The 13713-nt window shown below is 39.6% G+C and overlaps 1 protein-coding gene across 3 annotated transcripts in view; it reads left to right on the top strand.

Moving 5' to 3' along the window:
* Window positions 1–13713, top strand: part of SPIDR (scaffold protein involved in DNA repair) — a 209168-nt gene that overhangs the window by 56249 nt on the left and 139206 nt on the right. For all 3 annotated transcript variants that reach the window (XM_080381474.1, XM_080381472.1, XM_080381473.1), the window contains exon 7: window positions 11834–11934. In XM_080381474.1, the coding sequence (XP_080237600.1) occupies window positions 11834–11934 (101 nt within the window). The remainder of the gene's footprint in view (window positions 1–11833; window positions 11935–13713) is intronic.

The following is a 13713-nucleotide window of genomic DNA, read 5'->3' as shown; positions in this document are numbered from 1 at the left end:
CTTTGGTTAAATAGCCATACCTTATTTTTCTCTAAAAATGTTCTTGGCTATTTCAAAATGCTGACTGAGGGAACAGAGTTGAAAATCCTTTTTACTGAGGATCTCTGTACTTAAAAGTGCTTTGCTTTATTTGTTGTTACTTTAAAAACATAAAGACACAACTGTACTAGGTTAGTCCAAAGCTGTAAACCCCAAAAAACACCTGTTAGTGGCCAAAAGCAAGTACGTGTGTAGATAATAAGAACAGGACAAGCATACAGTTTTGCCCAGATGCACTTACAGCCTTCAGCAGTTTGCTGCTCAGGAGCTGTTTGTTACATTCAGTGGGTTTGTGAGTTTGCCCAGTAGTTTTCTGAAGCCATGAAAACTTTTGGTTGCTGCAACAACATCCCAGAGCGAGGAGTTCTGTAGCTTAAACATGACTTGAATCTGCACCTACCAGCTTCATTGATAACTTCTATCAACAATCAGTGCAAAAATATATTTTACAGCAAAGATACACTGAAACAAGTGTTTAAGAGAATAAATAGCTTTAAAAACAAACAAATAAACAAAACCAAACCAACCACAATGATGGAGAATGTAATCTGTCTGGAGTGGCCAGAAGAGCAGAGCTCCTAGGGTTTTCCATTCTTCCATCCTGTGGTTCCACCTTGGGTTCCTTTGAGAACAGGGAAGCAGGCAGGAAATTCCTTAGTTATGAGTTTTGTGTATTAGTTATTTTGCTTGTCCAGGTAATTGCCATCTTTTCACTCTTCCTGTTCAGGGCATTAATTCCACATGTGTCTGTTTCCCATCCTTCCCTTTACTGTTGATGGAAAACTTTTTCATTGGTGTGCTAACAGTGAATATAAGAGTCTGCATCCTCAGTGGGAAAGCTCAGGTTTTCAGTGCTGTGAATTGACAGCCAGTTCAGGGAAAGGTTTCTCAGCTTCTTGATCGATGAAGTGACAACCCCTTCTTTCTGGTTATATAGCTAGAAGTCACGTAGCTGTTGTTGGCTTGTCCTTTCTCCTTCCTTCCCACCTCTGCTGCAGGTTGAGGCCACAGCAGAAAAAGCAGCGAGCAAGAGAGATCATGCAAGCTGGATCTGGCCCATGCTTTCTCACTCGGACCATTTGGAACTGAACAGTAGGTGGAAGAGAGCTGAAAGCCTCTGCTTAGCTGGGCTGTCTTTTTCCTGGCTGGTGCCTAGGAAAGCATGGGTTGGGCAGAGATGATGCAAGTGGTAGAGCTCCTGTCTTCCTATGTGAATTCCTGTGCAGGAAGTTCAACTCCAAATCCATATTAATTATACTTACTTCATGGAAGAGTCCTGATGTAAGTAGAATAGGTCTCTGTGCAGGTAGAATAGGCCTCTTATGGTTTTGTTTTTACTTTTAGGAAAACAAAAATTATTTCTATTTTAATCTCTTTTTTTTTGTTTGAGACAACTGAAGCTATCTTCAAGCAGAGATAATATTTTAGCTTATATTTTCTGAAAAAATATTATACCTCTTCCAGATTCTTTAGGCACACTGCAATCTGCATTTATATTTGCATTACCTGTTTGCAGCTGTACTCTTGTTACCTCAATTGATACATTTTTCTATGCAGCCTCAAAGAAAACCCCCTAACATTACCACATGCCTCCCAAACCCCAACCAAGACTAAACAAAACCCCCAAACCAGCCGTCAGTGTCTGTGGAAAACTTGAGATAACTGTAGATTCACAGAATGGTTTGGGTTGGAAGGGACCTTAAAGGTCATCTCATTCCAATCCCCCTGCCATGGGCAGGGACACCTTCCACCAGACCACGTTGCTCCAAGCCCCATCCAGCCTGGCCCTGAACACTTCCAGGGATGGGGCATCCACAGCTTCTCTGGGAAACCTGTTCCGGTGTCTTGCCACCCTCACAGTCAAGAACTTCTTCCTAATATTTAATCTAAATCTATCACCTTTCAGCTTTAAACCATTCCCCCTTGTCCTGTCGCTACAGGCCCTTGTCAAAAAGTCCCTCTCAGCTTCCTTGCAGGCCCCCTTTAGGCACTGGCAGGCTGCCATAAGGTGTCCCCAGAGCCTTCTCTTCTCCAGGCTGAACAACTGTGATTCTCCCAACCTGTCTTCATAGGTCAGGGGACTGGAGCACCTCTCAGTCTTCCCGGCCCTCCTCTGGACTCACTCCAACGGGTCTATGCCCTTCTTATGTTGGGGGCCCCAGAGCTGAATGCAGTACTCCAGGTGAGGTCTTATGGGAGCAGAGTAGAGTAGACCTCCCTCGACCTGCTGGCCATGCGTCTTTTGATGCAGCCAGCGTATGGTTGGCTTTCTGGGCTGCAAGCGTACATTGCTGGGTCAAGGTGAGCTTCTCATCCACCAACACCCCAAAGCCCTTCTCCTTACGGCTGCTTTCAATCTATTCGCTACCCAGCCTGTTTTGATACTGGAAATTGTCCCAACCCACATGCAGGACATTGCACTTGGCCGTGTTGAACTTCATTGGGTTCGCACAGGCCCACCTCTCAAGACTGTCAAGGTCCCTCTGGATGGCATCCCTTCCCACCGGTGTTTTGACTGCAGCACTCAGCTGGTGTCATTATCAAACTCTCTGAGGGTGCACCCAGTCCCAGTGTCCGTGTTGCTGAGGAAGATGAACAGCACTGGTTCCAGCATGGACTCCTGAGGAGCGCCACCATCACTGGTCTTCACGTGGACAATGACCACGTTGACCACAACTCTTTTGAGTGTGAACATTACAACAGATTCCTTACCTACCAAGTCATCCATCCATCATATCCAAGTCTCTTCAGTTTAGAGACAAGGATGTTGTGCAGGGCAGTGTCAAATGCTTTACGCAAGTCCAGGTAGATGACATCATTGCTCTTCCCTCATCTACCAACACTCAACACCATTACAGAAGTTACTTTCTACTGTCCTCTTCTCTTGGAATCTTCCTGGTGCGAAAATGGAAATGGATAGTTGCTTAGATGGGAGGAAAGGGTATTGTTTGTTTGATCCTATTACAGATGTTATTTTCATATGCTACAAAAACAAAGATGTAACCAAAACAGTAGAAAACCTTCTGAAGTAAGCTAATTATGGATGATAAAAAATGAATTCTGCTCATCCTAGTGTTAAAAATTTGAGTGTAAATTCAACACCTTTATGTGGAAATGAAATGAGAAACCCATCTATGTCCCCAAAAGGACATGCACATTATACAATGTCACTTATGATGAGTGAAATTTGAAGGAACATGTTGCAATCCTCCTGTTAGGAGTTAAGTGGGGTTTTGGAAAGTGATTAGCATCTGCAGGTGAGGAAGGCATGACAGAAGCTATTCCTCCCCCCCCACGTCTACTGACTGGTCTATTCTGTGTCCTTTTGCCAAATTCTCATATCTCTTCATGTATCCCCTGTAATGTTAGGTTTTGTTTTTAGAATTGTTCTAAATAAAGATTGTTCTTTCTAACACAGTCCACAGGGGAGAGCAGGTATTCTGTGTAGTGGTGTTTGTCCTTCAGGGATGTTGGTGGTCCCAGGCAGGTTCTGAAGCAACCTGAAAGGCAGTGCTGTAGAAGGTGCTAGTTTCTCATGCTAGTAGCAAAGTATCATTCTTTCATTCACAGCCATCAATACCACTGCTCCTGGACGTCTTCACCTTAAACACTGGTTGTGTATACCATCTTGTGTAGCTACCTTCCTTTATTTAAACAAAATTGGTGACGGGTGGATGGAGTGGGAGTAGTGTAATTTTCCCAGGTACACTGAGAGATAAATGTCATTGTACTGTGCGTATGAGCTACTAAGAAAGTTGATAAGGAGGTGCTCCTAGTGGTATTTGATACTGAGGTGAATTGCCTTGGTGTCAAGAGGTCAAGAGCTGTTGGGTTTAGATGTTCCTGCCCTTTTATTCCACCACAAAGTTTCATTTTCTCAGCTTCAGTCAAAACTGCATGGGAAAATAATGCAAATGATTTGCAAACCTGAGGGGAGAGAGTATATGCTGCAAATAACATTTTTCAGGAAGCTCCTCTTCTTAGATTTGGAATTAATGTTAATGCTACAGGCTGAAATGTCTAAACTGCGCTAGTTGCAAGTCTCTCAAAGTTCCTTTGTGAAAGAAGGGACAAATAAAGAGTATTGAACATCTAAAAGTGTTTTATATAGGTTAAATAACAGCTCATTCAATATTTGTAAAGGAGAAAACTCAAAATGCATGCACTCAGCTTTTCTTGTCTACAAGTAAACCTTTCCTAAAGGTTTTATTAGTTGTATGCTTTTTCTAGTAAGATTTTATTTCTATAAAAAAAAAGTCTGGGTTTTAATGCAGGAAATATATATCTTAAATTATATAATGTTAACCCTACTTCCAAATCTGTCACATTGTAAGAGCTTTTATTTGTGAAGAATAGATGCTTTAGCTTTTTGTTTGAATTTTTTTTATATATTTGAGTGGCTGTTTTTAGTTTACTAGTAAAATAAGATCTTAGGAAATTCTGTTTCATTATCTTATATCTACTTGTATGTAGACCATTTGCAGATCTGATCTGCTAAAATTAACTTTTGTTATCGAAAGAGGAGAAAATTACAGAATGTCCTGTTACTATGTGCAGTAAAATGAAACCCAGTTGTCACATGAGGCCAACTGAGGTCCTGAAAATAAAGGAAATTGCCAAGGGAGGAGGAGCTGGCACAAATGAAGGAGGCTTTTACTTTAAAATTGGGTCTGTTCTTTCTTACACCCTCACGCGACTTGTAGATGCATGTAACAGCAACAGACTAGCCCTTTTGACCGTCATATTCTTACGCTTATTTTAACTATTGGATTAAGTTTTCCTTGCTAGTGAATTTCTTGCTGGTTTAGAAGACTATAACTGAAAAATATCACAGCTGTGCTACAGATGTATCACTTGTAATCACTGGCAATGTAGACAGGCAAATTATTTTGCACTTTCTGAAAGTCAAAATGCCTTATTTCTAGTAAGTGTTGATGGTTTCACTGGGCCAGATGCTTGGTGTTAAAAGGAAAAAAAAACCACTTTTAGTAAAAAAAGTCCCAAACCACTTTTCTTAATATGGCAGATTTCTCCAATTTCACATGTAATCTATTTTACTGATCAGAATGGTCTAGCCAGGGTACAGTTGTTCCCTATCAGAGAGAAATAATTTTGGTGCCTTTGGTCTGTTTAACCATGGAGCTTGCTTTTCTATGCAAGGTCTCTGCTCAGAAAAGGCAAAACCTTCAGAACTGAAGCGAAGGCTCTTCCCTTATCTTGTGGGGCATGGCTGTTCGCACAGGAGAACTGGTCCACACAGAGTCATCATCTAAATTTTGTTACTCTATTCTGAGAAATTGTGCATGTGAGTCTGGCACTTGATTTTTAATTTTTTTTTTTATTTTTAATACTAGCCAGAAAGGGGATGGATAACTTATTTCTGGGAAGACTCTCCTTCTTGAATCATCTTACTTCTGCTGAGAGCTGCTTCTGTAAGAGAAGTAGGACAACCTGAAATACTTCTTTTCTAATAAGGAGTCTTAAGAGCCAGAGAGCTGTGGTAAACTTTTCAGCTGTGGTTTGGTGGGGTTTTTATCAGTGGCTGTTAAGAAGAGGTGATCAATGTTTTGAAAACTATGAAAAGAGCAGGCCCCAAAAGCTTACCTATTTCCAAAGATGTTCCTAAATTATTTCAGGTATTTTCTGTGAGATAACTTGGGTAAATACAGGCATGGGAAAATCAATCACCTATTTCCCTGGGGCCATATGGGATGCAGAAACTGCTCACTCACCCTGTTCTCAGCAGCCACAGTTGTAATCCCCCTTACATCTCTTCCTCTGTGCTGCCCAAGACAACTAGGACCTGGAAACCAAATTTCACAACACAAGAATGGTGAAGTTTTGGTGTCTATGACAAAGAATTATTTTGGATTTGCAGGAGTAATTGTGTTATAGTGTCCAGACATAACTTGCAAAAATTTAATTGTTAAAGGTGTTATTAAGGATGTTTCTAGTACACGCTGGTTGGAATTTACAGCTGAAGACAAGGTAAATTCTCTAGATGGTTACTTTAGTCTAACGCAGTTGCTGAAAGATACCTTGCGCTATGGGGACTCACAAAAATGGTATCTTTGTTCCAAATACGTTTTATGGAGGTGACTTCCTTCATGGTACATTAGAAAAAGAGTGGTGAGAGACTACATGGACTCAAGAAGATTTTGGCTTATTGAACTCTTTTAAGAGAGGCTCCAGATCCTTGAATCCTTAAGACTCTAGAAGAGGCTCTCTAAGCATGTCTGCCTTGTTGAGTTGGCTAGTGTGAAAAAGACACAACCCCTCTCTGGATGGGTACAACAGATCAGAGTATTGAAATGTCAGCAACTGCTGTGCAAGAAAATCCAGCATCCAGTGCAGTTTACTAAATCACTGCACTGCCTGTCTACTCAGTATATTTTTTAAAAAATATGGAGGGTCTTCTGTGTTTTTGTGTTGGCAGATGCAGCTGGCCCTTGGTAGTTGTGTGTTAGAAATTATCAATTGTGTTAGAATACAGATCTTCCATTTTCCTTTCATTTTAGGTGTGTACCTCAGATGCTGTTCATTTGACATGGAAATTTTGGGTCAGGAGAAACACTTGATTCCTTTCCAAGGGAAAGACCCCAGAACTTGTAGCAGAGTGTAATTGCTTGACAAGTTTTATAGGGAATTACAGTTATCGCTGCCTACTTTAATCTTTGGTTGTTCTATCACGTAGGGAAAGAAATTGTGTTATGCTTTGATTCCAGAGAAGTATCCCACATTCAACAAAGAGAATAATGCCAGCAATGATGGTAATAGTGGTTCATCCAACATGAAACTTTATAAATCTAGTTGTTGAGTCAGAGCTTGAGTGGGGCTGATCTGTAAAGCTAACATTACTCTTTCTGATCCCTTGTTACTTTATGAAGTCAACGGCTTCTCTTCTGCACTGGAGAGGAGGTAGGCCTCTGTAGAGGCTTGCGCTTGCGAGGCCAACATTCTTCAATCATGTCTTTCACGTGTATCCATGCTATTTAGTACCCTAAGGGAGCACTTGGTAGTGACTGTCAACATTCAGTGTTCCTTATTATTTTTCAGGTTGTAAACTAGCTGGTAATAGCTTATGGGTTTGCAGGTTGACAAATTAAATGCCAGCATGCTTAGGAGTCCTTTTTAATTCATTAGCAAGTATGCCGTGGGCTGGAAATATGGAGCGGAGCATTGCAAAAGTCAGTTACTTGACCAGTGAACTTGGAAATATGAGAGGAGTTCTGTCCTTGCTTTGAAAAGAGAGGAGGGAAATTGCTGAGTCCTGAGATGGGGATATACATTTGTGTAACTTAGAGTGTTTTGAAATACATGGTGTATATGAGGAGACATGTCAGTAATGAGATGCTTAAGTGTTCATTGTTCTTAAATTCAAATGAAGTCTGGAAAGGAGTAAACTTAGATGAATGAGGGCTTATTTTTGGTAAGTGCCATGCCAAATGAAAGCCTTAATAAATGAACATAGATCTCGAGAAAGATAGAAGATGACTTCAAAACACAGCCTGCTCACTAATGCTCTTTTCTTTTGTCCTGTCTGTCGGTCCTTCTCCCTCATTGGAATTGGAAGCTAGGGACCAGCAGCCTGAGAGTTACAGATCAGGCTCAGTGTTGCCATTTGGTGATACTTGTTACATGGTGGCATAAAACTCTTCAGTCTTGCTGTTGAACTTTGTGGAAAGGGACAGTCACCAGAAAGTGAGCTTTTGTAGTACATGCTACACTTTCTTGTGGTCATCAAAGCTGTCTTTCATGTTGATATTGTTGGACATGGACAGTAATGGCAATGTGGTGTTTTAAATACGGTATTTCAACAAGCTTAGATTTAGTACAAAAATAGGACACGGATTTCTGCTTGTTAAATCTGTCAACCCTCAGGGGTTTAAAGGAACAAAATAGTTGTACTGAAAGTTTCGTGATTAAAAATAAAAAGGTTGTGGGCAGTGGAGATTGTATCTGAGCAGTTTGGCTTCCCTAACGGCCTTTGCTTTAACAATTTGCCAAGTGCATTCAGTTTGCTCATATTGAAACATTTTGGGGGCAAGTTTGAAGCGTTGGTCAGTAAAGTATGCATCTCAAATTACAGGTTTTGTTATTTAAATACAGTCTGTCAGTTTCCTTGATTACAGAAATTGTACATTACTAATTAAAATGTATTTGCCAATTATACACACATACACACACACAGAGATGTTGAGTTTGTCATGGAGGACAATTAAATGCATCATAAGGGCTAATCTCTGCAAAAGAGAGAACTGAATATCTTTTTCTAATCTTATTGAAATGGTTAGATGCATAAATAAATACAGACTGCAGATTAACCAAGACTGGTACTGTAGAATCCAGTCTCCACCCTTGATGGCAACAAACCTCTCCTTATCTGGCAAAACCAAGCCAAACAGTTTCTGGAGCTTGAAAAGCCAGGAAAGCTAGGGGATATTCTAGCTAGTGAATATTACCCATTTCTATCTTGTAATACCAAAATAAGCAAAAAGTTTCTTCCCTATGATAGAATCTATAGCAAAAAAAAATTGCTGTTAGTCCCAGTAAACCTAGTTACTACCAAAGACTGAATTTAAAAGCTCATTCAGTATTTAACAGTCCACAGATGTGCAGTTGGGAATAAAATAATAGTAATTTTCACCCTGTAGCTTTTTTCAAAACATGGGGTTGGTTCTTACACTGAAGCTGGCAACTGCTTAATAGCATGCTCTGCTTTGAGTAAGCTCTGTGTAACTCCATTTTATCTTTCATCTGCACAGCCAGGAGTGACTGACTGTATAGTTCAGTGTCTCACAGCACACAGAGAGGCATTTTTAAGTGTGGGCACCTGTACTGTATGAGAAGGAACTGGTAGTTTTCAAATGCCGTTGTCATCAAATCTGTTAGAATATGTAACAGAAAGCATGTTTTTCTTTGTTTATGTGTTCAAGCTAAAAAGGGGATTAATCCTCCTAGGTTTTGGGTGGTGGTTAAATGCCTTTGTTTCTACCTTTTAAAGGAAACACACCATAAACTCTCTCTCTTGTCATAGAAATTCCTTTTGTCCATGGCATGTCCTTGAATTTTATTTTCAAATTTCACAATATGAAACAGACATTACAAAAAAAGCATTTCCAATGTCCAGCTGAGAACTTTTCATAAATGCATTCTTGGTTAAATTTTATATTCTGCAACCAAGCAGATGTAGAATATTTTATGATGTTTTCTGTTTAAACTATTTTTAACTGCATTTGGAATGCAAATGGAAGGATGATAATAAGTATCAATAAATTTTATTAGCCCAAAGGGCTGCTAAGGAAAGGCACCGCTTTACTTTTCATGGACCTTTGTGATAACCATTATCCTAATACAGATGGTTAGCAAATTAGTAATGAAGTTATAAGCGCCAGTGAGACCCTCACTGGTAGGCGTATCAGGCCTGGAACAGGAATGGTGTATTCCTGTTGTGTGCAATAGCCACAAAACCAGGAACTTGAGCCCTTCATGCTACAGGCTGTTCCTGCCACAGGTGAAACAGTAGTGGGCTTACAGAAGAGTAGGAATTGTTTGACTGGACACAATTGTAGCCCTGATCAGGGAAAGGTGGGGGGAAATGAAGATGTGAACCAGTAATAGCTGCCCTCTTCTGCAGGTACCTTAAGATTTTCTAGCATTATTTGAACTATTTGAACTATTATTTGAACTAATATTGAATAATATTGATATATTTGAATATATCAATAGCATATATTGAAAAAAATAAATTTCTTTGACTGTTGTCTGTGGAAGGCGTGGAGTAGGGTTTTAGAACACTCCTGTTGAACAGTTTTCTTTGAGCAAAACAAGTTTTTGAGCTGCTAGCTGTATTGTGTATTGCTATAGTCCAACCACAGAGTTCAGCTGCAGGCTATACACGCAAGACTTAAGTAAGCAAGCTCAAAATGCATTTAACTGCTGCATTTCTAACCCTAGCTGAGCTGGCATCTACCTGTTCCATCATGGCTCATGTAGAGCACACAGCCAAGATGAATTACAAATGCATCTAAGAACAGTTTCCTGGCAAGAAGTCTTGCCCACGAGTGTTGTGGTGCTGTAATTGCTTGAGTGTTCAAGTTTGGGGGAAAACATGGATGAGCAGTGTTACTAGCAGAGTAAGTTATCCTGTATGAAGTTCTGTGCTTGACTGTGCTGCTTTTGGTACCAAAGCTTCCATTGCACTTCTCTGTATTAGTTGCCCCTGTGTCTAAAATGTCCATGTTGAAAGCAGGATTAAACAAGGCTGTTAAGCTTACCTGGAAGTTCACTGGAGCCCAGGACTTCCTAAATATTTGTTTGTTTTCCTCCTTAATATGGCAGGGTTTATATATAGCTTAAGTGTGTGTTCTCTATTTTGGGCGTTTGGGGAATTTTTCCTCCTCTGAAGAGAGTTTGAGTTTCTCTCTTCCGTGCCTGAAAGGAAGAGAGAAACTCACACCAGCCATAGAAGAGATGCAGTTATGTAAACTACAGAAATTTTATGGATCATTCTGGGTCAAATGTGGCTCTTGTATTTCAGAGTGTTCATTCTGTGATCTTTACTACTAAGGTGCTTAACCATGCCATCTGATAATTCTTGGGATAGTTTGCAAGTATATACTTGTCCATCAGAAATTCAGCTGAGACCGCTAATGACCTTTCATGTAACCTGTTGACTTGTCTGCAGGTGAAATTGCTTGGTAACTGCTAAAGAGATATTTTTTTTTTACATCCTGCCTGAAGTGCTGCTTAGCCTTTTTAGCTCCTTCTTGGTTTCTACAGGTGTGAGTCCTCCCAGTTTCACATTTGTAACGTGAGCTTTACCAATCTATTTTGCTTTTTTTTCTAAACCAAAATAGTCTATTCACATGCGCAAGTAATCATGAGGTGGTTGTATCTTATCTCTGCTGATTCCTAAACCAGTTTAACCCAAGGACACATTTTACCATAGCAAAAGTCTTCATTGATATACTGGATAGTGCTTGTTGTGGAAAAACGTACTCTATAAAGAAAGAACAAAGTAGGGTTTTATGCAAATAACTTCTTTGAAGCCAAAGAAAAATGCTCAAATACGCCCGTAGTAGTCCAGAGTTCTTTGTAAGTAGCCCAAAGACAGCTTCCAACACATTCGTCTTTTTGTTCTTAAAGTGAGAAATTATGTCTTCTGGCTTTGAATCCAGGTGTAGGAATTTCTTTAGTGTTACCTTAAATGTATTTGTACTAGATGCCACTCCTCTGCTCCTTACCTTGGGAATGCTAAATTAATTTCATCTTGGAGAGTGTTCAGACCACTGAAACTGCACACTTGACCCAGCTTGTGAAATGAATCATAGGGTCAAGTATGGGTAAAAGAATATTTTTGTGATCACTCCTTGCCAACAGACAAACAAATCTGTGAGGAAAAAAATCCCGACCTGTTATAACTGGTGGTTACATTGGTTTGTTTTGAATTCGCAATGGTCTGTAGTATCTATCAGGGTATGTGTATAAATGCAATGAAAAGTTGGGAACCTTCCGGTACAGTCCTTGTGTTGGAGACAGGACTGAAAATATGAAGGTTTTGGACACCCAGAATATGTTTTATTGTATGTATTGACCCTAAGTGTATGTTCTATTGGGAGTATATCCATTCGAAAATCAAAATTAAGAGAACTACTCTGCAAAATTTAATTTTACCGTATGTTTCTGTCTCTAAGGGTCAAAACATACATATTCCATCTGTTCTATGGCTTGTCACTTGGCAAAACTGAATACTGATTCCTGGCAAAACTGAACATTCCTTTATCCTCTGCAGGGGTGGGCTAGCTGAGAGGTTATGTCGACTGCAGAACAGAGAAAGATCTGCCATTAGCTTTTGGAGGCATCAGTGTATTTCAGATGCTAAAATCCCCTCAGGTAAGAAACATTATACGTATACTATTCTGTGAAAGTACATACGTACATGTGTGTATTTATGGCCCACATTGGGGTACAAATGAACTTTATATTATTTGTGGGTTTTGCCTGACTTGAGTTGAATGCTGTCTTGATTGTCTTCTGACCTAATATTGCATTTCAGCGAAATACGATGGTTTATAACATCTCAGTCATCAAAGTGTTTGAACGTTAGGGGTAAAGGACTTGTTTTAAATAGCATCCATCTGGACTCTTCACAACTCCTTTATTTCCAGCATCACCTAGGGAAATGGTGTTGCCAGCAGGTTGTAGGACAACTCAAGGTTTAATTTATGAGTGTGCATATGGGTTTTTTTGTTCTTGTTTCTTTATAACCACCTTTTCCTCTTTCCATGTTCGTTTTTCTTTGGTTTGAAGTCATGGGTAAGTGCTGAAATTGTTAATGACAGCAAATATGGACAAACCGAATACAACCATGAAATGAGTGTGAAGCATGACTACGGTGAGCACTTAGAGAGAAACAGTGGGAGTTATGCACGTTAGTGACAAATGACTGATAGCACCTTCTTTCAGTAGCAGTTCTTGAGAGATAAAGGTTTCATAGAGCTTAAGTGTAAAGAAATGTTTAGGCTTTTTTGTCAGCTTGTGTGTGTGTGTAGGTTACAAAATTTCAAGCATTTATTCTGTATTAAGCTGACTACTTGTTTCTGAGCACATATTAACTTCCATTTATTTTTCAGTCCTCTGGTCTTAATTTGAAAACATGCAGATCAGGAAGTCTATCACTTGTCTTGAGAGTTTGTCCTTAATTCCACTCCCAAATTTTTAAAAATGAGTTCTCTTCCAAATCTGAGTTTGTCTGGCCTCAGTTGCCCTCTTCAATTTCTTGTAAAGCCTTTCTCCGTTAGATTAAAGAACTCTTTAGTATGTGGCATTTTCCCTTTCTGGCACTTGCATTGCAAAATCATGCTGCCTCATAATTTTCATAAACTAAACAGACTGAACTCTTTAAGGCTTTCTAAAGCATTTTTGCCAGTTTTCAAGTGATTTTCATGGCTTTTTATTGCACCCTTTCAAACTTTTCAACATGGTCTTAAGAACAAGCACAACTACTTTGTATTCCTCCAGTTTTGATGAGACTAAAACCATTGGCCAGGTCCAGTTCACTACTCGGCCTCCTGTATGTTCAAGGCCTCTAGTAAGTATATGAGTCTGGTCTGGCTTTGGTCACAGCATGATGCTGGGACTTCACATTGAATTGATTGTCCGATATGGTTTCATAACATCTGTAGCTGTTTTCTGAGATCCCATTTCCCACCAACTACCATTTATGTTTTGTCTACTTAAACACAGGGAAGTATTTGTACTGTATCTAGGTCTGCTTCATTTGAGTATACCCAGCTAACACTGCAGTTCAGGTCATTGTGTATGTCACTCCTGTCCTCTTTTAGTCACAAATTTTCTTGAATTAATGCTATCCACACAGTTTCTTATATTATTTTTTTAACTTGTCTTTATGTCATTGATAAAACCATTTGATAGCATGAGTGTTTATTTTCAAATCCTGCTGGAACTGCTCTTTACTTGGTTGTGATTCTCCACTGATAAAAAGCTCTAACTGTAATTCACAAAGTTAGTTCTCTGAAATTTTTTTGTGTATTTTTTTTTTTTTGCATTCCACTTAAAGGGTACGTTACTTATAGTGAAAAGGGTTGGTTTTTTGTAAGCAGGCTGTATGATTTTAAGTCATACCCAAACTATTGGCTAAAACTACTCCCA

This window comes from Falco punctatus, assembly GCF_963210335.1.
Source record: "Falco punctatus genome assembly, chromosome: 3".
NCBI classification, from domain to species: domain Eukaryota; kingdom Metazoa; phylum Chordata; class Aves; order Falconiformes; family Falconidae; genus Falco; species Falco punctatus.
This window is presented reverse-complemented; position numbering and strand designations above follow the sequence as displayed.